The sequence below is a fragment of the Bombus pyrosoma genome, linkage group LG15 (assembly GCF_014825855.1).
Source record: "Bombus pyrosoma isolate SC7728 linkage group LG15, ASM1482585v1, whole genome shotgun sequence".
Lineage (NCBI taxonomy): Eukaryota > Metazoa > Arthropoda > Insecta > Hymenoptera > Apidae > Bombus > Bombus pyrosoma.
In genome coordinates, this window is record NC_057784.1 from 1,470,971 (window position 1) to 1,498,055 (window position 27,085).

General features: G+C 35.7%; 4 protein-coding genes across 10 annotated transcripts in view; 2 read left to right on the forward strand and 2 right to left on the reverse strand.

The window, feature by feature from the left end:
* The window catches only part of LOC122576000 (sodium- and chloride-dependent glycine transporter 1-like), a 30,001-nt gene extending 23,133 nt beyond the window's left edge, over positions 1–6,868 (reverse strand). For 2 of the 7 annotated variants that reach the window (XM_043745653.1, XM_043745646.1), the window contains exons 1-3: positions 5,835–6,100; positions 4,063–4,231; positions 2,422–2,700 (exon numbers count right to left, since the gene is read on the reverse strand). In XM_043745653.1, the coding sequence (XP_043601588.1) occupies positions 2,422–2,700; positions 4,063–4,231; positions 5,835–5,900 (514 nt within the window). In that variant the 5' untranslated portion in view covers positions 5,901–6,100. The other 5 variants (XM_043745647.1, XM_043745648.1, XM_043745649.1 and 2 more) reach the window with 5 other exon arrangements.
* A 7,271-nt stretch (positions 6,869–14,139) lies between these two features.
* Positions 14,140–15,080, forward strand: LOC122575534 (trafficking protein particle complex subunit 1). Its single transcript, XM_043744587.1, has 3 exons — positions 14,140–14,379; positions 14,619–14,828; positions 14,903–15,080. The coding sequence occupies exons 1-3, from the start codon at positions 14,281–14,283 to the stop codon at positions 15,029–15,031; spliced, it is 438 nt and encodes a 145-aa protein (XP_043600522.1). The 5' UTR covers positions 14,140–14,280; the 3' UTR covers positions 15,032–15,080.
* A 1,023-nt stretch (positions 15,081–16,103) lies between these two features.
* LOC122575535 (E3 ubiquitin-protein ligase RNF19A-like) lies at positions 16,104–27,022 on the reverse strand. Its single transcript, XM_043744588.1, has 13 exons — positions 26,865–27,022; positions 25,268–25,494; positions 25,042–25,184; positions 24,730–24,919; positions 24,326–24,637; positions 24,092–24,236; positions 23,861–23,997; positions 23,645–23,742; positions 19,268–19,466; positions 18,982–19,177; positions 18,739–18,904; positions 18,286–18,659; positions 16,104–18,124 (listed from the first exon to the last, which is right to left on the reverse strand). Exons 2-13 carry the CDS (start codon positions 25,428–25,430, stop codon positions 17,881–17,883), a joined length of 2,367 nt encoding a protein of 788 aa, XP_043600523.1. The 5' UTR covers positions 25,431–25,494; positions 26,865–27,022; the 3' UTR covers positions 16,104–17,880.
* Positions 19,697–23,453, forward strand: LOC122575536. The gene is made up of 4 exons (XM_043744589.1): positions 19,697–20,001; positions 20,397–21,290; positions 21,465–21,680; positions 21,780–23,453. Exons 2-4 carry the CDS (start codon positions 21,141–21,143, stop codon positions 22,731–22,733), a joined length of 1,320 nt encoding a protein of 439 aa, XP_043600524.1. The 5' UTR covers positions 19,697–20,001; positions 20,397–21,140; the 3' UTR covers positions 22,734–23,453.
* Positions 27,023–27,085: the final 63 nt, after the last annotated feature.

The window sequence follows — 27,085 nt, forward strand, 5'->3', positions numbered from 1 at the left end:
CGGCGGCAGCAATAAGCAGCTGAAGAGACTGCTTTGTTTGTTGAACCTGAGAAAAATCGCACGAACGAGCGTCCTTAACCCCTTAATGCGTAAAACGTGGGCACAGCTATAACCGTTCAAAGTGCACAAGTGTGTGCGAGACACAACCATTTTTAACACATTTTTTCCACCTATGTACTAATAGACAATCACGTTTTTATAAAAACGCTTGTTTTCTCGCACGCCTTAGATCGTGCTTTGTACCTTATCGGATGAAAAACGTAGGATGTGGCATTAGTATTACAATATATATTATTAATAATATAATATAAAATAATATATATATATATATATATATATATTCATATCTAGTACGCATATAACTTGTAAGATAAGCTGAAAACGAGTTAAAATGTAAAATGAGATAGAATAAATTTTTCGTACAATATTACACAAATATAAAAGTTGTTACGATCCGTACAGCGAGTAAACTTGGCGAAGTTATGGCGATTAAGACCCAGGATCTCTAATTTTTAGCTTTTTATACATACATTATGCATACGAATACCCTAAAGCCTACCAGAAATTGATAGCGAAGCAAGCTAGTACGTTATGTGTGTGAGGCATGCATTTGCGTGGTGTGAGTCAACCTTTTCCACGAAGTGCATTAACCTAAATACACACGTTTTGTCTCGTACGTAACAAACAATTAGATAAGGTTTTTATTATGAGATAAGCAAGCAATCCTTAGGCGGACGAAAAGTTAGAGAAACATATAAAAAAGAGAACCCGAATCTCCTAATCGGTCAAAAATGCACAATTTCTTTTTTTAGTGCACTCGTTCCTTCGCTGTGTAATAATTTATACAGATATAATATATATATATATATATATATATATATATATATATTCATATCTGTTAAGTTTTGTTCTTGTAATTCATTTGATCAATCATAAAGGATACACGCTACTGTGTTAAAGATGACTGCAAGTGCAATCTGCATGAGAATATTAAAAGAAATCCACATCAAAGGCGTATAGATTTTACGAAGCAACATAGAAATAGCAGAGATAAAAGCGAACGATCGTCTCCATGAAATTGGAAAAATGTCGAATCACCACTTGTAACAAAATAAATTCTTTATAACAATATTGGTCATATCAATTGGCAGTCAGCGGTTGGCGGTCGGCGGTCGGTGGTTACAATGATTGCTCTGTCGATGAAAGTTGTAATAAAGTAGAAGTAAAGTTGCTAAACCGAACTTCCATTACAAGATTTTTGTCGCCGTTTTTCGAGCAACAAGGGACGTAATTTATTTTGAACTGTTCGCCGCTGGACAATCACAGTGGATATTTACGGTCCCTGATTTCGATACTGTAGGTCGCACATAACCCGAAATATCTTGCAGAAAAATTTTTGTAACAAGATATATTTCGAATAAAACATCCAACTCTCGCAAAAAGGGGCATGCACGTGCGATTTGAATCGACGTTGAGGAAAAGTTGGTGAATGCAGTATGAATAAATTCTTTTAACGAATAAAATCATTTAGTTGTAAAAGTAAATTGCTTTGCTATATTCTACGAACAAGCGCAATGACATTTAAAGAACTGCTAAATCGATAAAGAAAGGACTCTTATCATATCTTCATCGCAGCGTACAATTAGAAGTGCACTCTATATCTTGAACGAAATACGAATGAAGAACAATGTTGTAGGTTTGTGCCTCTTACAGATAATTTGTAGATATGCAGATTAGAATAGATATTAGAATAGATTAGAGTAGAGAGATTGTAGTTTCACCTATGGAGATAAGATATACGAGAACCATTCACCAATACCAATACCTTTTTAAAGCTTTAACCGCGCACAAGCGATTAGGTGCGACTTTAAATAACCGAAGAGGACATTGAAACTGAGAAAAAAGAAATGGCATTTCGTTCCACCCAAGTTAATTAAAGTTTGTTTCTGGAAAAATCGAAAAATATTCGCATGTATCGTTCCATATCTATAAAGCGAGCTATATTTCGCTGAACAACAAATTTTCAATATGAAAATTATTATTATTTACATATTGCTAACACAAAAGGCATATGCAGTACACGTATATACTCATAAATTGCCAGCTATACAATGTATGGAAAAACATAAAGCAGCACGTAACGATACGAAGGAAGAGGAGAATATTTTTCTCGTGTTATGCGCTTCCGTTCTGCAGAGTAGAGAAATTGAATTTCGAAGAAACGAGCCGTTCGTCATTCGATCGTTTAAAACGGTTCTACGACCTCTTCGGGCTTTATGGGAACGATAAAATACGCGTGTGGCACGGTTACGCTACGTTACACTAAATAACAAGTTGAACCCATCGTTCGTAGGCGAGGTGCGTTCTCTAAAATTTACAAGGGGCGCGGCAGTACGTCCGTTATTTTATCAGTGTGCTTACCGTTCGTGTTGAAATCGTTGTCGCAGTAGGCCCAACTGAGCTTCGGCACGAACGAGACGAACGTGTAGAAAAGTGTCCAGGCAACGATCACCATGTAGTAGACCATTACAAGCAAAATGACGACGAGGGTGCAATAACCGAGACCCTCGAATGCCGGCGCCATACGTGTGAACGCTTCGTTAGGGCCAAGTCCTGAATATTGTCCAATCGCGAGTTCCAAAAAAAATATCGGCAATCCCATGGTTATCAGCATTAAAACGAATGGAATTAAAAAAGCACCTGTAAACAGAGCAACGACTGGGAATACGCTATAACGTATTTATAAAGAGTTTGAGGAGGATGGCGACGACTACGATAATACGTAGGTTCGCGAAAGTATTCGAACACAAGTATCAGTCAATGAAATTTTGTTAGCACTGTTATGAGACTTATGGAAATTACAAGATGCTTGCTACAAGTACATATTTCGCAGTATTTAAGCAGTCGATTATCCATACTATACCATCGTCCATGCATACTACATACAGTATGGATACAAAAACTTTTCATGGTAATTGTTCAAATACTTTCGTGAATCGATGTATACGTATATACATCTCTGTTCGGTCAAATAAATATAGAAGACATTGTCTAATCTTCTCTTGTTTAACGTATAATAAACGGCAAATCGTCGATAAAAAGTTGGTTGGTAAACGAAAAAATTAAACAACCGCGGTATTGAAAGGTAAGTAAAAAATGATCTCTTCGATTAAAAAGACTATTCTTGATGTCGATTAATGTGCCGTTCATGTTCGCTTACGTCGGTACAAGCAGATAAATATACCCAAGGAATACGAGCCGATTTATCATTCACTTCGAACGGATACTAATTAAAAGTTATCGAGACCCTGAGTCTGATTAACGCGACGAAACACCGCGTTACAGTAGAAAGGTTAAAAACGGCCAGCCACTATTCTCTCTTTGGTCGTCTTTCATTAGGAGCCGCCGCGCCGACCGGGGAACAATGAAGAGCCGGGGCCACGTAAACAGAAAAGAACAAAACGACGAGAGTGGAAGTAAAATAGAATAATTAAAAGCCAAGTGTTCAGAATACGCGGGCAGCATCTCTCTCTCTCTCTCTCTCTCTGTCTCTCTCTGTCTCTCTCTCTCTTTTCCTCCCTTTTGGAATTTCGCGAATAAACCCGGTGAAAGAGAGGAGCGGCTGTATCAACAGGCACAACCGCACACGCAGCCAGGAAAGATTTATTAAATTTCCCGAACGCTCGGTCACGAGCTGCCAAACTACGCTTAATTATTCGAATTAGTCGCTTCGTCACGTCGACCACGCACGTACACTCCGTGTCACGCGTCTGCTCATCCGCCTATTTCTCTTTCTCTGTTTCCCCTCTTTTCCCTTTTTCTCCCTTCCGGTTTTCTCCTTTTTCTACGAAAACGGCCGACGCACGAAAATAAATCATTCCGCGTAATCCAGTAGTTCGTTTGCTAGCCCGTGACCGTCTGTTTAGCGAATACGACTAGACGTTTTTCTCGTGTGGGAAAGTCGTGCGCACACGCTACCCGTATCCACATGCAGCATACATACCGTACGTTCACCGCGACGCCAGGATACGCACAGCTACGAACATATGTATATATACGTACCACCGCCATTACGATATACAAGGTAAGGGAAACGCCAAACATTGCCAATGCCAACGGCATACCCGATGCAGGATAGAACAAACTCGATGGGATTGGCCCAGCTACCCCGTTCAGGATCCTGCGTTAGCTCCACCAAGGCACCGCCAACTCCCAGTGAAACCCTCTTCGTCTGCCAATAACACGGGTTACGTTATATTTGCATCATATAAATCATCACCGCGAAACGCACGACAACCGGCAACCGAATGGAGAAAAAAGGGGCCAACAACCGGAAGAACCTCCTGTTGTGGTTGTGTGGACAGGTAGGTTATGAAATAAATGCGAGTTAACAACGATAGAACCTCGATTATCCGAATTCTCTATTATCCGAACATTCTGTGGTTCGAACACGTTTCCCGTGCAAACAGTTCGGTCTAAGGCGGACCCGTGCACCGCACGATCTATCGTACGAATCAGTAGAAATTTAGTCAACCACTGGTGGCCGGTCACGGCACAGCGTCGTGCTAACCATAAGGACAAAACACGAAATAATTCTTTCTCGCGATACTGGTGTTATGCGTCAGTAGTTCAAAATATCCAGAACTGTTAGGCTCAGTGCCGAGAAGCTAGATTGTAAAAGACGATTCAGGGTACATTACAGGTACGATACTTGCCGAAATTAAACTGAATAATCAATTAATGACCGAGCTAAATGGAATTTCTCCGCGTATTGGCTATAGGCCTGCTAAAAAATTACTAAACGATGGCCTAACTGAAATTCACGATGTTTGACCGTACCGTAAGGTCGCCTCGTTGCTTCTCCTAACAAAGACGACGCGTAGAGTTCGTGCGTGCAAAAACCTCTTCCTCGAAAGGTGTTCTGGGAAACCACGGCACCCCTGCCTGTCATTCTTCGATATCGAACAACAGAATCAAGTACGTCGATAGTCAAATGTAAGGACCAGTCTGTAGAACATAGAGTCGGACGAAACATAGGAGAATGTGGAAGACAATACACTCGGGCGAAAGGTAATGCGGGAAGTGGGAAGGTAAGGGCTGCCACTGGAGGACCGTCCAAGGTATTTACGTAACGAGATTAAGGGAACGCTCGAATCGAGTGAATTTATCTGCAAAGTCTAACGGCACGAGCATCGGTAGTTTAATCTACTCGCACCGTAAGCCACCAACAGATAAGATCCAACGAAACGCTGTTCTTTTCCGCGCATGGTCGATCCCATTGTTTCGTCGGCGCATCGAGACGCACGCGAACTCGATTATTCCCCACCCCGAACGAGACTACGCCGCCGCGAGGAGATCGTCGGTGTAATATTTTTGGAACGAAACTCTATGTACTTAACGGATACTATAGCTTTCATCGTAGATACCGTTTCCGCGTATAATCTTCGTGTACGTTAATTCGAAAACGACGAAGCTTGTACGAATCAGGTTTCTACTCTTTCGCGAACTCCATCTTACACGCGTTGCTAGAATCACAAATATTGGGACACTTATTCGTTATATTTATCGAGAAATTCGAATAAACGTTACATCGTGAAACGCGTGTAACGCGAACGAAATAACAGATTTGTAAAATAAAATAACTAGGAAATAAAAAACGGTGAAAATCATGCGGTTTGTGCTACTTTCTACTAAATATCGGAATATACTCGTAGCGTATCTGCGATGATTCTTATAAAACAGATAATTCGTGCTTATTAATGAGTTATCACTTTCGCAAGTTGAACGGGATTGATTCTTCTAGAAAATCTTCCTGCGACAAAACACATATTTACGTGTATGCATCGTTCTCGTTGCGTATGTATGTCACGGATACCGAGCATGACCCAAACAACGATCATCTTCGTCCATGAGGCTTTATTTGGTCTATAAGATGCGTTTGGATCAAACTGCTCCTCCTCCACTTCGCTTTAATCAATTTTTAATCAAAGTATAAACGAATATTCGTCCGACAATAGCTCGTCAAATCGAAGATGTTCGGAATCACATTCGCGTTGCGTTCACTTTTTTCACAAGCTTGAGAATGATCAGTAGCCTAAGCGCGCACTATGCTCACCTTGGATGTCCGCTCTTTAGCTTCCGTCATGGTGATCGTACGAAAATATCAGTAAAATATTTGCGGTCGAAACCGTATTACGAATGCCCCGTCACCAATTTCGACACCAACTTCGATTCGCAATCGCGATCGCGATCGTCTGCGCAGCTGCGCGCTACTACACAACTATATAACGTCAGATATCAAGATAATCGACAAAAGCTATTATCGAGAGGTTGGTTCTGAATACACCTCATAGTACCGTAGCCGCAAATAAAACGTCTCGGGTCTCGTGAGACGACATCGGCGAGCGGCCAACGTCGTATTCGTTGCGCGACGCGACGATGAAATACGCTTTGCCTTTGCTGTTTCGATTTCGCTTGAGATTCGCATACGATAGAAACGATAACGCGAGACTTACGGCTACGAGTTTAAACGACAGGTGTTTAAGGGTATATTCGACATCGATCGTCGTTCCCCTTTTTCGTGCATTCTTGTTTTAACATCGATACGTCAAATAGTTCGGAAGCTATTCAACTATATATGAACAATCGTCGACATGCGCGTTCAGCATTGTATGATAAAAGGCTGACAGAAATATTTGGACAGCTCTGTTCATAGCAATACGATCGATTTATCACTGATAAAACGGCGCGATGCCGCTAGTACGTACGAATTTGATCGCAGTCTTTTCCTTTCTGTCTGGTTTACGCGTGGTATTTACGAAACTGATCCGTTAATCTGTTGCTTTAAAGCGATACGTTCGAAGCTGCGACGTCATTAAGCGTGGAGAGTGGAACGGAAACACAAAGGAAAATGGGGAATTCGACGAAATTGTAAAAGTTGGCTCATAAATGTATAAAAGCGTGTAAGAACGTCTGATAATTAGACTGCATATTTACGCAAATTAATACTTCGATAAACGTTATTAGATAAAGTTTGACGAATTCTTTTGTGCTTAATCTTAAATTCTTTGTCAATTGTAAAGGTATAAACGTGGCAACGCAATAATTTCAAAAATACAACGCGGTACAATTTTGAGGATAATGTTTGGTATTTGCGCGCATCATATTCTTCCGGTATTATTCTGATAAACTGCTTAAACAACGATCGATAATCTGGATCATCCTGATCATTATTACATGAAACGATAATTATAAATGAATAAATAAATGCTATAATTTAAGGGTACTGAAATTAATTAACTCGCGAATATAATTGAGGCTTTCTTTATTTAATACACGTGCTTCTCCATTAAATCGATCACTACAGTAAGAGCCACCCGATGTATTTTTCGATAAAATAACTGCTCCCGTTATTTGATCGAATCAAACAATGACAAATATTTAATCTATTAAACGAATTTGTACGATAAAATGTTACCGGTGGAAAGTATTAATGTTTCGTTGATGAGCGTACGTAACGTTAACAATTCAATCGACTGTTTACTTAGGATGCGCAATTTTGTAGCAAGTGAAATGATACAAAATACATACCACATAAACCTCATGAAACATTTTATATCAGAACAGTGTCAGAGTTGTTTCGATATTCCAATACATTTGCTATAGATGATATCGTTTATCTTCTCTCATCTATGTATGTTGAATTGAGAGATCCGTCATATTTATATTTAAAGAGATTTTCTTTGAAAGATTAATCGCGATTGTAATTTGAAAGATTTAAGGACCGGCACATACGTTAATCTCGAAGAAAACGATTATCTTGTAAACTTATCTGTTACGAGAGAAAGACGATAAATTATGCGGTGCTTAATTGAAAATGTAAATTGACTAAAGAAAAATAAAAGGGAAAGTTAAATTTAATTTAACAATAAATAATAATAATAATAACACAGAATTACTAATCGTCCCAGTCGCTTCCCTTTTTCCCAAATACTTCACAAAAAAACTACTCATCTTCCCAATAATCGTACGTAACGCGGACAATCTGTTGATTAACTGGAACGCGGTAGCTCGATCTCACGTGGCTGTGATTTTAAAAGCAGAATAATAGTTGCGGATGATTTCCCAGACGATTTACGGTGGAGGACAGCAGAACGATGGTGGCGATTGTTTGATGTTCCAAAAGTTGAATTCCGAGATGAAAGAACGTCGAAGAAAAAGCTGACGTGCTATTTTATAACAGGCACGGAGAAAAGAAAAAGAGTTTTATATCCAACAGAGCAAACGGACAATGATCTCGCGTATCTCCCAATCGCGTATGCTGTATGCAATGGCCTCGTGAGAGAAGAGACAGATTCCGAGTGGAAGAGGTAAAGAAATCTGCTCTACGAGTTCCGGATAAAAGGGACGATTTGCAAACTTACTTTGCCCGGTAGCAAATATTAAACATCCCCTATCTCTGCTCGGTTGGTGATTGCCTAGTAAACAAAAGCGGTGGCTTATCATTTATAAAGACCTAACCGGTAATTCACAGATTTCACGAATTATGCAGCTTCTGCAGACGAAGCGCGTAATATTTTCGTAAATATCAGCAGAATTAATTCCTTTGGTCGGTATCAAACAATTTATATGGGATCTCATTTATGCGCGCAAAAGATTGCGTAGAATGTATCGAGAGAAAGAAGCGATATTGTAAAAATCATCGATGCCAAGTAATTTTTGATAAATAATGCATTATTTAATTTCTGCTTGGAATCAACATTTCTCGCGGTGTAAGAATCCGTTACATATGTAAAACAGCGTTCTCTTCGTTGTAGTAATTTATTTTACAAATGAAATGTATTATAAAATTAATGTATAATTTGCTGTTTTCATTTGAAGGCCGCAGATGGAAAACATGATAAGTCACATTTCCTGTGGTATTACAGGATTTATAGGAGAGTATTTCTAAAATTCAATACGCCGTTCACCAATTCCACATAAAATGAAAATATACATGCGAAATAATAAAAATATATCGAAACGGAAATTTCGAAATGATCTCTCGGAAAATCAATTTTGAAGAATGACAATTTTCAACGCGATTTTGTTCTGTATTTGTAAATAAATGTATACGCTGTCAACAGCTATTTATTAATAAGAAAGACAAATCTTATTTTTGATTAAAGATTTGAAAGATCATTTTCTACCGTAAAGTTAAACAGAGAAATGTTTCTGATCGCGTAACATCCTGTCTTCTCTTACTTAACCTAACACAACCAACAACTCGAAACAACAACTGGCAGAGTGAAAATAAATGACTTAACCTTGGCTTTAACATTTCTTGCTACGCTCGCGAAACAAAAATTACCAAATTATATAAACCATGGTTACTTCCGAGTAAATCTATATCCAGCGAACAAGGGCCGAATAGAACCCGGATAACCCAATCGACACAGAAAGTCGTTCGACAAACAAAAGAAGACCAAGTCTTCGACTCGCAATTCCGGTAATCCGGTCAGACCGGATTCTTTCTTTCCGCAAAAGGACTATTCCAAGATACAATCGCGGTACCATCTACCGAAGAAAAAGGATAACCAAAGCGATACCAGTCGATAACAAATATCGTTTGACCGATAGAAGTGCAAAATTTTGTTCATCGGAGGTACATTGAGTTGCGCATAGCAAATTTAGCATGGCGATCGGTCAATTTCAATGGGGCCAATCAAAAAGAAAAAAGGACGATAAACAAATAAGCGACTGGGCGAGCGATCGAGCAAGCAAACAAATAAATAAACAGGCACGCAAACAAGCGAGCAGACGAACAAAAATCGGAGCCGTGTGGTTGTTATTGCTACTCACAACGTTGTAAAATTGCCGACAAAAGCGACATCTAGTACGCTTTGTGAATACACAGCGTGGATTTATCGTAGACTGTTTTATTGCAATGCGATCGTCTGCTTGACCCTCGTACGTGCTAGTCTTGATGCAGATCACGGGAATTTGTCGCGCGAACGTTTTCCTCGCGTCGCAACGTTACACGGCATTAAAACTCTTTACCTTGCGCGATCATCCTAGATCTTTTTGTATTCGCTTCAACTTTTATATCTCAATGTTACTCTTATTCCAATAAATGGAAAGGCTTTTTACGTTTTAAGGAAACGTTTAGCGTAAAATTGGAACGAAAAATCACGTGAACGACAATTGTTTCGCATCTTGCTTAAATCTGAGATACTTTTTAACGTTAGAACAACTGACAAAACGTGGCAGGGTTATATAACCTCATCGCTATTCTATTCAAGCGTAAGACAATTCTGGTTGGAAGATATTTGCGATTATTGTGGCAGTGAACATGTTGAAAGAAAGGAAAGCGAACAACGCAGCGAGTCCGCGAGAAACGTTCATGAGCAGCGTAGTATCGGTCAAATAACCATCGTAAAATATTCGCGCGATTCTGCGGGAAAAGCCGTCTGCTTGCTCCAGACCTGAATCAGGTCGGCAACCAATAGTTAAGGATAAATTGACCGTTAAATCGTGTGAAATTGTGGTAACGTCTAGTTGGCCCAGTCAAAGTCAGAATAAATGAAATTAACAGAGAAACACTCATAATAGAAAGGACATTATTGAGTAAACTTGGTAAGCTTGCATCAGGCTCGTTATAGTCCTAGTAGTGTACGACCATAGTTGTCCTACAACTCTATATGTGTACCATTTTAAGCTTACCGTTTCAAACGTTTGGCCAACGGGTGATTATATTACACGAGCGCGTAAACCCCTGGTGCGGCGAGGTCGAAGCGCATGATGCACTCGAAACAGTCGGTTCAACGCGCGCTGGCTACGTTCGTTTGATTTACAGCCTAGGTCATTGTTATCGAATCATTCCAGTCACCGACGATGCGATCGTTCGTTTTATGCGGTGATATTTTTATCGCGTTCCATGCAGATTGTATTTCCGGTGTCGAGGAGGTGTAAACACGCAAACCGTTATGCTGCAGCTGACGCGTTTGTAACGAATGTGTATCGAAAGATTTCACTTAATGGAAGAACGTACGAACTCAGTTTTCGCTCTTCGTGTACCTACGTGAGCGATGAGAAAATCGACGAAGTATATCGCGATACGTTTATTCGAACGCCTAACTAGAAACGTTCATAGAAACGATAGATACTGCATTCTTGAGATGCTCCAAAGGATGATATTTTTTTTGTAGAATGTAAGATTTTTTTTTTCTTTCAATCTTTTTCAATCCTGTATTTAAAAGGGACTACGTATGCGGTAGAGTATCCTGAATCCTGCATTTGGAAAAATGAATCAACATTTTTCTGAAGTTGTTATTACAACTGGATACATGAAATTGGATCTATCTAATGGACCGGTGTAAGACAGGATTAAGCGATTTATCACATAAGGTCGTTCCTCTTCGTAATCGATGATAAAGAAAAGGAGGATCTTTCCAATGAGGCGAACATCTCGCTAATTCCTTTAACGAGGAATATACCAAAAATGTATAGGGGGAAGAAATTGTCTAGAAATTGTTGGTACAACCGGTTACGTAAAATTAGTCCATCTAAGGATTCGAGGAAGCACGACATTGTTAACTACTTATCTTCCGGTCGTTCGCCGAAATTCGTTTCATTTCAGTTTCACGATCATAGCCACCGCATTATACCTTTAACCTCCGCTTATAGCTCGCAGTCCCTCCGCAATGGGCATTATACGAGCGTATATCATCCATAATTTGTTATCCTCTATTATTCTATGCTCCCGTTTACGTTGTATTTATTTGCATAGCGTCGTTCGCATAGGTATTATACGGTTCTACGGTAAAGCTTTCCTCCGGCTCTCCTCGACTTTAGCTTTCCCTTGACTCTACTCTAACAGTAAAAAAGCAAATGGCACATTCGACGTCGGAGAAGTCCGATCGAAAAGCGACGGTTTACGTGCTGAGCTCGGTGAGGTCGTCTACTGCGATACCGTTATGTGTTAATAAAAGTGCTCGAAACGATAATCGTGCCCAAGCTCCAGCCACCAGCACGTTTTGTACTCGGCGATAAATTCGCACGGCAACTCGAATCCCTATTTGCCCCACGAAAATGTCGCCAAGAGTCGGCAAATAATACATAAAACGAAAGCAGTCTGACGCTAACGATACTGTTTCTACTTACTTTTCGCTCATTAAGTTTGGTTGGCTGTTTTCCTGATCCTTACTACTGTCGTTCCGATGAGTTCGATGGGATACAACATAGAACAAGACGCACCTATGGCTTTCTGACATTTCCTGCCCTATAAATTTATAAGATTTACATATTCTAGTTTTATTTGCGCTATTATATTTATTTGAAATGAACACGAGAAAAGACGGAGAAGAAGGCAAACGTACCGAGACCGCGTTCACGGATACATATTCGCAAGCCTCTTTAAAAAGACTCAATGAATTAAATTTGAACATGTGAGTAACGATAAAACCTACCTATTAGTATGTATATTATCTTCGTGATGCATTAAAGTACGCGTAGAATTCTCTATTTTCTCTACAATAATAATTTCCAATTTCATGGTTATATCTAAACCTCTAAATCGTGGAACACGGAAAAGTATTTCATGTTACGTCTATCCTGTATTTCATCGATGAGTGCGATATCTTGTCTTTGTTTCTAGCTATACCAACTATCGCATTTGGATCGAATATACAGTAGAGTTCCATGTCGGTATGCAATGTCAGTTTTGCAATGGTCGGTATTGCAGAACATATGACACAATGTTCCGTCAAATGGTAAGATCCCTTTTTATCACTTTTGACGATCGAGTAGTTCTACAAGTAATCCAAGTGTATATTTCCTGCACAGAAGGAAATGTAGTGATAAGCCATCTTCAGACTCTTGTAAGAAACTGATATCATCGACAAGATAGATTGCCGATGAGATATTTAATGCTTTCCGTTCCGCGTCCCACGCTGTAGTGGTCACTTGACCTTTCGTAACATTTTCGTATCGCATGCAACGTTATCGTTTCAATGTAACAATGGTTTGAATTCAAACTAAATTTTTTCTATAAAATTACAAATAAGGTATAGAACAGAACATTTTGCACGTGTTGTACTGTAATCGTATTATGATACAACTGATTGAAATTGCGATTTTATGCAGAACCTATTATATTTTTAATATTAACCAATTTTAATACGTTTCGACTGCTGACATTCGCTGTCATGCTTGAAACTATTAATTTAGTAAAACGATTTTCTTCCGTTCATATTCACGAAAGTTTGAGCTCCTTGAACAATAATTTTTCAAATGCAAAAGATTATGCGCGTCTGGACTGGACCTTAAAAAGTTTCTGCGAGGAGTTAAAAACTTTTATAATATAAATTTCGATTTTAGCAATTTCTGTGTCACCAAATAAGTATATTTTTAATTAATGTTATAAAAGAATGATTGTGATACTCTTACATTTAGATTATCACATACTAAAAAAAGGGAAATTCATTTTTCGTTTGTGTGTTGCAGGATTTCTTCTATTGCAACATCAGAAAACTGTAACAGGAAACTGTAAGCTACAGAATCTCCACCACGTCAATAAAATTAATTGTAACTAGTTCTAAATAATCTTAAGTAGCAATAATTCATTATGTGCAGAGTTTTGTAGTTATTTTTAAGATTTATATACAACTGTACTTATATTGTAACAAGTGCAACAAATTATTAATTCCTGAAAAATTGCATGAAGCACAACCATTAATTTATAGTAGTTTTAAAGACATGCTTGTACAATAATTACATTGCAAAAATAAGTATGAATTATTCTTTATAGAAGTGAGAAATGCGTTATACTTGTTAATATATTTATACATGTCCTACGCAATACAGATAGTTAAGTACGTTAATCTGTAAAATTAACCTTAATTGTAAAGATTATTGTACAATTCTCAAATCCAATCAATAAATAAGTTTTATAAAATGAATTCGAATGTTTTATCATTTATTCTTAAATCTATTTATCTCCCATTCCCCTTCCTTGTCATTTTTATAAAATAGAGTCAGTGAAACGTAAAAAATTCGTCGGTAATATAATTATTGTCGAATCTCCTTTGATATGTTTCCTATGTTCGCCGTAGGAAATCGCAGAGGGCGTAAGGAACACTCTGATTTTTTTTACAAGTCGGTGTTTCATAACCTGAGACGCAAAGCTGCATTTAATGTCATGTCTTTAATCAATGGATACCTGACTATGCTATCGCCGATAACTAATTGATTGAATATTGTCGTTTTAACAGCAAAACGAAATACACAACTGTCAACAGAATTATGACAATTCATAATTTATACATATTTTCCAAAAATGGAACGTTACTGTATTATGCAGAATGGAATAGGTTGAATAAATCTGGAATCACAAAAGGAGAGGTATGTATGAATAACTATAACAGAATTGTTATTTTAAAGTTATAAAACATATGCCGTTTGTAACCTTCCCAAGTTCAAATATCCTGTAATCTATTTTATAAAAATCACTAACAATTACTTGTTTCATCCCTTTTTTAAATTAAGTCATTTAAAAGAAGGTCTTTTGTTTTCATTTGTGTATAATCTATATAATCTTATTTTTCTAAGAAATATATATTATAAAATTGCACAAAATTTAGGAAGCGAAATTAATGTATGGGATGTTATTTTCTATAAAATCATTTGTAAGTAAAATATCGCCATTGGATCCAAAAGAAGGATTTTTATATTATAAAACTAGTAAATATACATTGCATTATTTGGAAACTCCGTCTGGATTAAAATTTGTGTTAAACACTGATAATGTTACACAAAATGCTAGAGAATTATTACAACAACTATATAGAGAGGTGAGTTGCGTATTCTAGTATTATATTGCTGTAGAATATTTTAGCAAACTAAAAATCTCAAATTTTTTTTCCAGGTCTATTTAGAATATGTTGTGAAAAATCCTCTATGTCAATTAAATGAACCTATTCAAAGTGAACTGTTTAAACTAAAAGTTGATGAATTATTTAAAAAATCTCCTTTATTCTTAAGTAGATCGATATAGAATTTTTTATATTATATTAATAAGTATAATATACTTGAATATAAAAATGTTTAGTGATGTTATACAAATTTAATTTCGTATTACATGCAATTATTTGTTATTAACAGCTAGCATCAATATATATTAATGGAAGTGCAAAAAACTAAACAAAAATATCATATACCATAAAAATATTCTTATAATTTAAATGAATATACAACTTACATTACATTTTGTTATATTTACGAATTTACATTTATCATAACAGAAACAACTATTTAAACAATATATTTTTGTAATACACAGAACTGTGATCTTCGTACAAAATGTACAGTAACTAACAGAATTTGAAGAAATTAATACTTGTAAAAGTATAAGTTACTTTTGTAGATTCCTTTAAATTATTTGTATTAACATATTAATGCATTAAAATCGCACCGTTTTTTTTGTATCAACGAAATGTACTTTTTAATTTGTATATTTAAATTATTATTTAAAATACGTAAAAATATTGGTAAAAATGCATACTTTTAAAAATGTTCCTACATTAAACTTGCCTTTTTATATATGTATATATTTCGTACCACATACCAGTACTCTAGAACATACTTGCAGGAATATGCCTTATTTAACTAAAACATTTATTATTATTAATATATGAAGATTATATGGCAGCTTATGTCATATTTCACAATTCGGTTTTTTAGGTCCATGTATCCATCTTTTTTTACATATATAATGTCTTTCATACAATTCTCGTCCGGACGTATGACATTAGCTTATCCAAATATTAGCAAAGTTATTAGTTGCACACAAAAAACATATATACTGGGACAATAATTTTACACAATTATGTACACGTATTTAAGTTCTGCAGAACTTAGAATAAAAAATATACGAAAGGCAAAATTGTTAAAAAATGATTACGACGTTCCTTACACTGATCGTTAGTGATTTATGTTTAACATTACATAAATGTAAATATCTATATCGGCAAGAAACCAAATCGAAGCTTTTGACATGCCTAATAAAGCATCTGATATTAACACATATAATTCACCGGGATTAATAATAAATAAATATAAACTGAAGATAATAAACTACCATACCTCTTTTTATATTAATGTTCATTTTTTCCCTAAAACTGCGTAACATTCACTGTCAAGGCATATTCATTGCCTTTAATTGCATACATTACATTATGTGTATTTTAATACATCGAAGGACATTTAGAAAATGTTCGTGTACAAAGGTTCTTATGATACTTATGCATCTGATAATATGACTGACAAATGAAGAAGTGTTTCATGCATGGAAAATAATAACTGTTGCTCGACATAAAATGCAACTAAAAGTCGTAATAATAAATTTTTCCATAATGTTTTATACAGTTATCCTATTTTATATCACGTGAAAATTTTATTCCTTTGGAGGAATTCCGTCATAGAAAAATTTTATCGCATTCGATACGTTTTATATGTGAGCGCTGTAACGAGAATGTAATTTTTTCGCATATAACAATATTCTCAAAAAAACATTGGCACAAAATGAAAATTATCCATGTTAAATTAATTTGCAACTTTTGTTTTATAAATTGAGGCCTGATTGTATATATATAGCTATACACACATACGTACATTACACATATTTATACGCACGCACTTCTGAACATGAATGCACATACTACTTACTTCAATACGCTTTGCCATGCAAAGTTGCTCTTAATTTGTTCCCTCTATTGCATTCATAATACGTTTATACATGGTGTGCATAAATATAGTAAATTCGGCATTACTGCACGCATATGGTGTACACTTAAATACATATATACACATATACAGTAACAAACGAAAGTGTAAATGTTACACTATTCTTATAGAGAAATGGTATACATTTTTTAATCAATTCACAAAACTTAGATAATTATAAATTAAATCTAGTACACAAAATGTGATATCATATTTTTATTTATATTGACAACATACTATATTCAAAAAGATATAAAGTTGGCCCAATTTGTATTTACTATATTTAATGCTCTGTCAAAAGTGAATAGAATAACAATGATTGATAAAGGAATGCAAAAATAAAAAGTCACAGTAAGTTTAAAAAAAATAAATGAAAAACAAATCAATTTTAATAAGACTGAAAGTCTTGATTCACAAAAAATTAATACCTCAACAATATAGCGACCCAAGACATACAACAAATTATTAACAAATAATTTACGTTATGTTAAATTATTTTATGGTATGAAAAATATAAATTCCATTGAAAATTTGTGATTAGTTATTAAAAGAAATCTAGCAGCATATTAAAACACATTCTCAGGTATTCATGAGAAGTAGCATAACTTAATAAATATGCAACACAAATTAAAATTATTAATAAGAAACAACGAAAAATTAATTAAAAATTCTAATTCTAAAAACAATATCCAAGTGCAAAATTATAAACATTGCATAAAAATAATATTGCAATTAAAAACATATTGCATTCACAAAAATATAAAATTAAAACGATTGAAGAAACATGAAGTTAAATAATTGATATTACAATATCTAGTATAAATGATAAGCTTTGAATTAAGATTAAAACAGAAATTATCTTTCATTTATACTAATTAATTGAAATTAATTTCTATTTTAATTTGTTTTGTATCTTAGTTAGTTGATTCAATTTGTAATTGTAATCAATCAGTTTAGAACTATCCTTATCAATCCTTATCAATCAGTTGAGAACTTGTATCATTTCCTTTAAGACTAGCGTGTTTACACTTTTGCTTGCCATTGTATGTGAATACGCATCTATGTGTCTTGTATTTAAAGAACGCATGTACATTATTACATAAATGCTCAGTCTTTGTTCCTTTAAGAGTGTAAATCTTCTTCCATATTACTTATGCTACAGCCTTTGTCAGAAGGCGTGAAGAAACGAGCACCGTTGTTCTGTACCACTACAGGAGACGGTTCTTCTATCACCGACAATCGCTTCTCGCGATCTGTAGATGTTGTAGAATTATGGAAGAAGACATTTCTCAAAGTGGCAACGTTAACTCGTTCCCATGACACATTGTCATCTGCCGAATCAGCCTTTGATTCATTGTTAGAATTCCTGAAAAAGTAAATGGATATTATACATGTAAAAATATTGTAGTTCTCAAAATCTTCTAATTAACCCAATGCCTTATAATATTAAAAACGAAAAGATTGTAAATAATCAAGAACATCGAAAAGCAGTGAGTTAAATTTTGAAAAATCTAAATTTTTCCATACTTTGTACTCTTTTGAGTATTTGCGTCTTGTTCTGTTTCTTTAGTACGTTTAGTACGTCTTCCGGAAGTTCGACTATTCACTCCGCACGTATTAACAATTCCTTCTTGATCTGCTTCAATGAAACTAACATGATCATCGAATCTGACACGTTCAGAACCTTCGTCTTCTCCACAAACGGTCCAATTACTGGAATCACTGCACTGGCGGTCTAACGTCGGCTTGCGCCGAGCACGTTTCGCTAAACCAGGTGCTACTTCTTCGAGGGAACTCAAAGATGTAGCTTGACCTGCTGAATCCATATGACCTCCTGCAACAGAGCTTGTCCCTTGTTCTCCTTCCGTGCTTCTACCACCGCTGATTGAGCTTCCATCCATCTGAACAATCGATATAATTAAAATTCATAACTCAAGTACTGATCGTTTGCAATAATACTTTTAAAGAAGAGCGAGATACTTTAAAATTTAGAACAGAGCCTGCTAGAGCTCTCGTAGAAGCTGCGCCGTCATCCAAAGCAATAGATGCGTTCACAGATTTTTCTGATAAACTGGTTGCGGCAGATGCTGTTTCGCTACACAAACTAAATCGTTGGGTAGACGTCACATCCGCTTGAACCTCCAATCTATTTTTTAAATATAACAGTAATTACTAATGTGTAACTAATAATTGAAAATTATATAAATACAAAGAGTCTCTTACCTCTGACCTCCTGGTAAAACACTAGAAGCTATACTTCCTGCGAGACTGGTACCAGCAACAGCTACGTTACTGGCACTTTCGCGATCGTTTTCACGACCTAATTTTTCTAAATGACTTCCACTACCTAATGAAAGGGAAGCTTCTCCTATCGAAGGATTACCGCCGCGATGACTCGCAACATCTATCGATGCTGCATCTGCAATAAGGATTATATTTTGAGTTATCTAATCTTCTAAATTACTCGAACTACACTTGATGTTAAAATTTGAATTATTGGGGCATTTACCTCCACCGTTGCGGACACTTAAAGAACCCATAAGCTCGTTTTCGTCATCGAAATCAAATCGCACCCCTGTACCATTTGTAGAAACACCACAACCTCCGCTTCGACAAAGGGAAACGGGGACTACACCATAAACGTAAAATAATAAAATGGGTACACCGATACCTACGGCCAATCCTGCCAATATGGGTGATACTAAAACCTGTAACAATGGTAGATAAATTATGAGTAGTGGCTCTTGTTCGAACTTTTATTGAGACGTACAGAGATTCAAATTTTATAAAGTTTCTACGAATTAAACTTAAAATCTTATGTATCTACAGAAACAGTAAATTTATAATATAAGAATTTTATGTAAAAAAAAAAAAAAAAAAAAATAATATGAAGCAATACAACTCTTTACTCTTGAATTTTTGGATGGGGAGCTTAATAAATAAAAAAAAAAAAGTATAATTATTAGATCGGAATTAATTATGAAATAGATAAGTAATAATATTCAGAAAACGAAAAGATACGTTTAAGTACGTAAAAGCTGCAACTGTATCGAAAACTTTGAACTACAGTTGATCTAGTATTGTGCGGTTTTAAACTGCCGGAAGTTTCTGTATGTACGCTGCATAATTAACACAGTAATTAAGGGGATGTTTTAGATGTACTTCGTAAGTCCCTTTCGATGTATGCTCGCGAAAATAGGAAGGAACGTAAACCATTGACACGGACCACTTTTTTAGCATAACGTACGTATAATATACTGCATTTTTATTTAGTACAACTGTAAACAATCGTAATAAAAGAAAAACAAAAGCAAATATAGAATTGTCTATTCAAAGGCATTTATTATTTTAATATGTTCTGCATCATGTTTTGCATATTCTCGGCCAATTAATACACATATCACCTTCAAAAACCAAAAACAAAAAAAGAAAAGAAAAGAGAGAAAAGAAAAAGCAACTTCCGATCAACCTATAATCTATGTTCTGTAAAATATATAAAAAAAAAAAAAAAATAGTATGAAATACCATTGAAAGTAAAACATGTTAATAATATAAATACATCTCGGGACAGTCGTATACGGTAAGGTGCCATGATGAGGCAAAAGATTACTGGCACACATGGTGATCTGTTTTTCTAGATTTCCATCGAGCATAGAAGAGAACGCGAGATAGCGGAACAGGAGACAGAGAAAGTGCATGGCGAGCAGAAAGTGTGGGAGGTGCGGAAGGAAGGATATTGATCGCGGCGACGGTAGGAGTGCGCGCATGGGAGATCCTCTCTGTCCCACCCTGCGGCCTGCATCCACCTAGGTGGCTGACGATGGAACGTGCATCGTGTCAGTCGGTACTTTAAGAACCATACTACACCACGATCGCAAAACGGTCTGACAAATCGAGTGTTGGGATCGGGAAGTCGGTCGGTGCTCTGCGCCAAGGGTGTGTCGCGCCGTGGACACTACGAGCCTCGATGAACGGGCGCCGAACTACGCCGGCCCGAACATTCAAGGACCGAACGGCGTAACAGGAAGTAGAAGGGACACGCGACGAATCCATTCATTACTGGTGATTTCACGAAGCCTCCACATACATGACAGACTCGTGCGCTCCGATGTGAACAGTCAAATAGGCACCGTGCTGCATGTGTTACCGTTCACGAGAGTGTACATGTAGTTTATTGGCATTGATTGGGGACAGTAGACACGCGAAACGTTACAACCACGACACATACACACACACATCCCTCATCTGTTTTTTCTTTCCCGTTTTCCTTTCATCGATCCCGCCAATACTGATATCGTCAATTGACTGTCATTAGTGTTAATTGAATAAATAAAAGGAAAGAGAGATTGAGAGAAAGAGATAAAATCAGAAGAAACGAAACCATGGCGAACTGGGACTGGGAAGACACCGACTGGGATTGGGAAGATACGGAAGAATCATCTTGCGGAGAGGAGCAGAAGCAGATTATCTCAGAACCAGAGATTGACAAGGAGTGGCTTGGTGGTATCCTAAGGGAATTTCACAAAGAACCGGTTAGTTCGGTAGAAACTATGATTTACAGTTAACAGTTGCCTGTAGCGATTTTTATACGGCGTCATTTAAGCAGCCTATAAATGCTTTGTTAGCAATGAAAATGCAACACATTTGAAGATGTAGCGTACCAAGTATTCTTGAATTGCTTGCAAATTAACCCGTCATGTACACAGGTCACAATAACCGAATGTAACGTAAGTCCGGGCTGTATGAGTAATGAAAGCGCGCTCAGTGCTATAATTCGTGTTAAAATCAAGTACGTGTTGAACGACACAGATACCACGCAAGACCTGTCACTTATCGTGAAAGAGCTTCCAAAAGATGCGTTCAGTCGTTTCTTTGTTATCGAAGGCCAATTCGATCTTCGGGAAATTAAATTTTACACACAGGTAAGCAATCAATTAATATAATGCTACCATGCTGTCATGCTACGTCAATATTAAATTATTCTATCCAATAAATAATAACTTGGATTCTATTTATATCAGGTCATGCCTGACCTGAAAGAATTTCAAAAGAAGCAACTAGCATGCCAGGAAAATAAATCGGACGAGGAAATCCTTCTGTCAGTTCCAGTCTGCTATCATGCACATTACACGCCAGCTGATGAGTCAGACGACAACCCTACAACGCCAGATTCTATTCTCGTACTGCACGATCTTCGCGATTCTGATTTTCGAAATATCAAATTTCGCGAAGGAATGACATACGATCAAACTAAAGTCGCATTAGATGCTATAGCACGCATACACGCGCATTCTCTGGCAATGAAAGTTGTCGAGGGAGAGCCTCTGTCCGAACGTTATCCATTCCTCTTCCAAACAGCAAAGGCAACGGACTCGTATCAACAACTGGTTGAGCGTGGTTTACCACAACTTGCCAAATTTTTGAAAAGTACGCCAGGGTTAGAAGCGATACTGGAGGCTCTACTTGTACTACGACCTAGAACTAAGCATATAATATCTGCACTCCTTGCGCCAGAAGGGCCGTTAGCCTTGATCACGCACACAGATTTCTGGTGTAACAATCTACTTTTCAAGGAAGGACCATCTGGCCTTGAATGCTGCATCCTCGACTGGCAAATGGTTACCTATAGTAGACCGACTAATGACATTGCTCTGTTAATAGTAAGTTCATTGCCAACCGAATTACGTCGCAAACATACAGAAACCTTCCTTGATATCTATTGGGAGGCACTAATTGGGACGTGTTCTCGTCTCGGCGTCGACATTCCGAAAGATTTGGGCTACACGAGAGAAGACTTAAATAAGGACTATAGGCGATCGCAACTCCTCGCTCTCTTACTCTGTATTGGATCTGTAGATGTTGCTTTGGGCGATGCAGATACAGAACAACGCTTGATCGACGTTTTAAAAGACCTTCATAGTGAGGGTGTACTTACAGATGAGACTGCGATTGCTAATAGCGAAAACGACCCTTAGTCAGCATTATTACTGCCTACGATAGTGTTGCAGCGAATTAATACTTCTACGCGAAATGTAAATCGAGAAAGCAAAAGTTATAGAACTGATTGTTCGACAACTCGATTCGTCTGCCATTGACGTTACGATTACGAATAACGTAATACATCTCAAGCAACAGGGCTTGTGTCGATAATTATGTAATTGCGGAATCGAAATCACGTTAAAGTTCGTTAACGTGGTGGAAATAGAATTGATGTTAGACTCTTATGTTTAAAAATATTTCGATATTGAATTGTTCTTTCGATATGTACACCTATAATTTAGTAAGGACGCTCAGCAAACAGAATATCAATAAACATTGTATGAAGTTTTAAAATTAAAAGTGACTCGAAATGTAAAAGAATTGCTAATACGTGCCATAACAAATAACTTAAGTCAGGAGTAACATTTTCCTCCACGAGCCAGTTAAATATAACGATCGTTTGATTTGAATTTTGTTCTTTTATCAAAATTTCTTCCCGCAATTACTATTACGGCTATACGACCGACATTCTGTTACTGCTAATTCACATACGCAATAATTATATTATTCCATTTCTTTGTACAAACTATATAAATAAAATATACTTTGATGTTGTCATGAATTTGTACAATGATTTTCAAATATAAAAGTAATTCCTAAGCAATATCCATATATGTGTAAATAAGTAAGTAGTTTTATTACGACTAGTTAATAAATTTTTTAATATTTCACTTTGATAATTTAAAAAAAATATCTGTAAATCTACATTGATACTACTTTGTAAGACACTCGATACTTTATCTATCATCTGATGATATTATATATATATATATATATATATATATATATATATACTTTCAAAGAAAATCAATTATGTACAAATATGAAAAATAAGATTTTAACTTACAGATGCAGTTACTCCTCCAACAATAAAAGCATTCCTCTTATGTTTGTTATCTTTCTCGTATCTTGTATACAGTTCCTTTCCCACCCATACTGGAATACCTGTAACAAAACATACATATACAAATATAAAGCTACATAAAATTTTGTCCGAAAGATATATTTATAAATATATCACATTCGGTTTAATATCAAAATGTGAAAAATATAATGTACAAACCTATAATCATAGCAGGTACAGCTATTCCAGCAGCAAGACCAATTCCAACTGGAGCTCCCACTAAGGTTCCAAGTTGCCAAAGTATTTTCTTTTTCCTAGACCATGGCTTTTTACCCCAAAAGGTACAACCAGAAGGACTGCAATTAAATGAATAATTGGAAAAATTAAGAATTATAAAAATAATATTTCATAAAAATAAATATGGAGATAAATAACTCAGATAAACTTTACCTTAAATAATGAAGATCACTGATTTCCTTCATGCATAACCAACAAAATTCGGCACCGCAAACAGCACAAACCATGTGATTGCAACTACCATCATCCATTTTAACAATAAGGACTTGACACCTTGGACAAGGTTTGACGTCATCTTCTGTGGATACAGTTTATGCAAAAACACGTGTTATCTTAGAATTTCAGGATTCACTGATTCTAAAATCTTTAAATATAAAGAACACATACTATGTTGTGAATCACTTTGACTGAAACTGAGAGATGAACTTCGTTCATAGTATTGAGTACGTTGAGCTCTGGCAGCATCACATGTTTGATTAGGATGCCAACGTGCTTTACAATGGTAACAAAAATAAGAGTCACATCCCGGTCGTTCACAACGTAATTTTGGGCACGAAGCACAACCACTAGCAATAACTGCAAAGCTGCAATCTGGTGCAGGACACCATCTCGCATCAGGTTCTACAGCAAGAACTCGCCGTACCATAAAATCTTCATATTTTTCCAATTGCGTTTGATCATTTAGGATCATTCGAATATCTATAAAAAAATAAATTCAGTAAATAATAATAATAAATAAGTAGTAAATAATAGTAAGAAGTTTACATCATTTATCAGAAAAATGCATTTACCATTAGGGTGGATTGGTTCTGAACATTCAGGACATGCTATGTTAACTCTAGATTCAGAAATTTCAACTTTAAGATATTGTTGATAGCAATCGTAACAACTGCGATGATGGCAAGACTGAACAACAGGAAAGAACTCCACTGGCAATTCAGCCAAACATAAAGGACATTCCATTAAACCACTTTCACTACTCTGAAATAATATTTATTTCACAACCTGGATATCATTTAAAATTATCAAACAATTAATATAATCGAGATCTAATAGAAATTGAATTCTAAGAATTTCATTGCAAGTACATATTCTATAAATACCTTTCCGGCAGAAGAAAGTACTGAGCCTTTACTGGAAGCACGTTGTAGATCTATGTTTTGAAATTGAAAATGGCTTGAACCATTACTTACTCTGGCTTCTCCTTTTTCAACATCTGTGATCTTGCCACCAATTGGATCTTTTGCTGGAAAAATAATTCATTCTCAAGAATAATTTATTCTGTATTTTACCTACGATATTTATTTCAGACCAAATATCACTTCATACTTTTTGTATTTCTGTTACTTGAACTAGGTGTTCTCACAATTCGTCGACCAATAAGTGGGCTTGAATATAATAATCGACGTAAAGAAAATCGTGCTAACATTCTTCGTGGTCTAGGGACTGTACTGCTACAGCTTCCAGAACTGTTATCATTTTCTTTAAACATCTTAAATAGTATTATAGGTCACTACTGTCTCATTCTTTGTGTCACGCGATTAAGGTAATTCAATCTGTAAATAATGGGAAAAGAAGTAAATATAATAGGACTTCATATATATCAACATCATATATATCTTCTGTCACATATTATACAATGCTTAATATTGAAAACAAAAATGCATATCATTTACAAGCGATTATATTTTACGTCATAGGCGCACGTGTAGTATGTATTACATGTTATTATATCGATCGTACTTAAATACACGTAAGGTTCTTACGTTTCTAATGTTTTCGAATTAATTATCATAAAAATTATTTTGGACAAAATTTTTAAATAATGAATTATTTATTAATAACGGCCAAGGTATATATCGGACATCGTAACTGTATGAAATTCACCGTCATATGTACAAAATTTTTGTATATTAGTGTAAATCATTTATAATTCATATAAATTTATTAATACGTAACGTTCTCAATAAATTCACTTTACATTCAATTTTTTATGTACATTTTCTTTACTACTTTCACTAAAAAAGGAATTATACAGTCTATCAAAGTGGTTGTCATCAATTACGATTTCTCCACGTTCATGAAGAGCATAAATAATCAGCATTTCGAAATCCTTTATGTATGTACCATGAAATATTTTAGCATGTAAGGTTCGATTACTCGACTTGTACAATTTAACCTTAACTTAATAAATCATATACCATACTGTTATACGATTATAATTACCCTTTATCGAACGTCCGAATCCAAATGTATAAATTATGTGAATTATGTCCAATTCGCATAGCATTTTAAGAAACGAAGCATTTGATTCAACATGTAACACACCATACAAATCTCTCCAATAGTATTATAAATCGATTATATGTATATTACACAGATTGTATTAAAATGTTAACACATAAGATATTGAAAATTACTTAATACAAGTTTTATACCATGTTTTAACTCGATTTATCTAACAAATTTGTAAATTTATGGAAAGATAACCTTTTCCCGAGTATAAATACAGTTATAATTCATGTAAATATAAATTTAGTAAGAAATGCAAAATAATCGCCATTTGTAATAGCTTAAATGTATATGTATATATACACATTTATATATATACAATGAACGAATATGTATATATATATATGTGTATATATATATATGTGAATGTGTATGTATATGCACATACACACTATAAAATATATATAATGTGTATAATAATTAAACTCTATTTTTTTGCCAAACAAAAACATTATAGTCATTCCAAATAGAATAAAATACCTTATTCTTTAAACTAAATAAAAAATGAACACAAAAAACACATTTGAATTGTATATCGAGAAATCTTATACATAGATGACTAGCATTAATACAGGTGTGAAGAGTCTGTGAACAAAAACCAACTAAAGTCACTCTAAATAACGTATAAACGTACCTGGGTCCTGTTAAACAATACTTTCAAATCTACACCACGTTTAGTAACTAATAATAGATTCACAACTAGAATTACACACTATTGGTAAGTTTCACCTATTTTGTTGGTTAAGAATGTTCATTTGACACAACAGCTGACGGCTTCTGACTAAAAACTTACCTTACACATAATTTAGATGAGCGATACAATGAACGAAATATAGAAATGAACATACAGCGCCT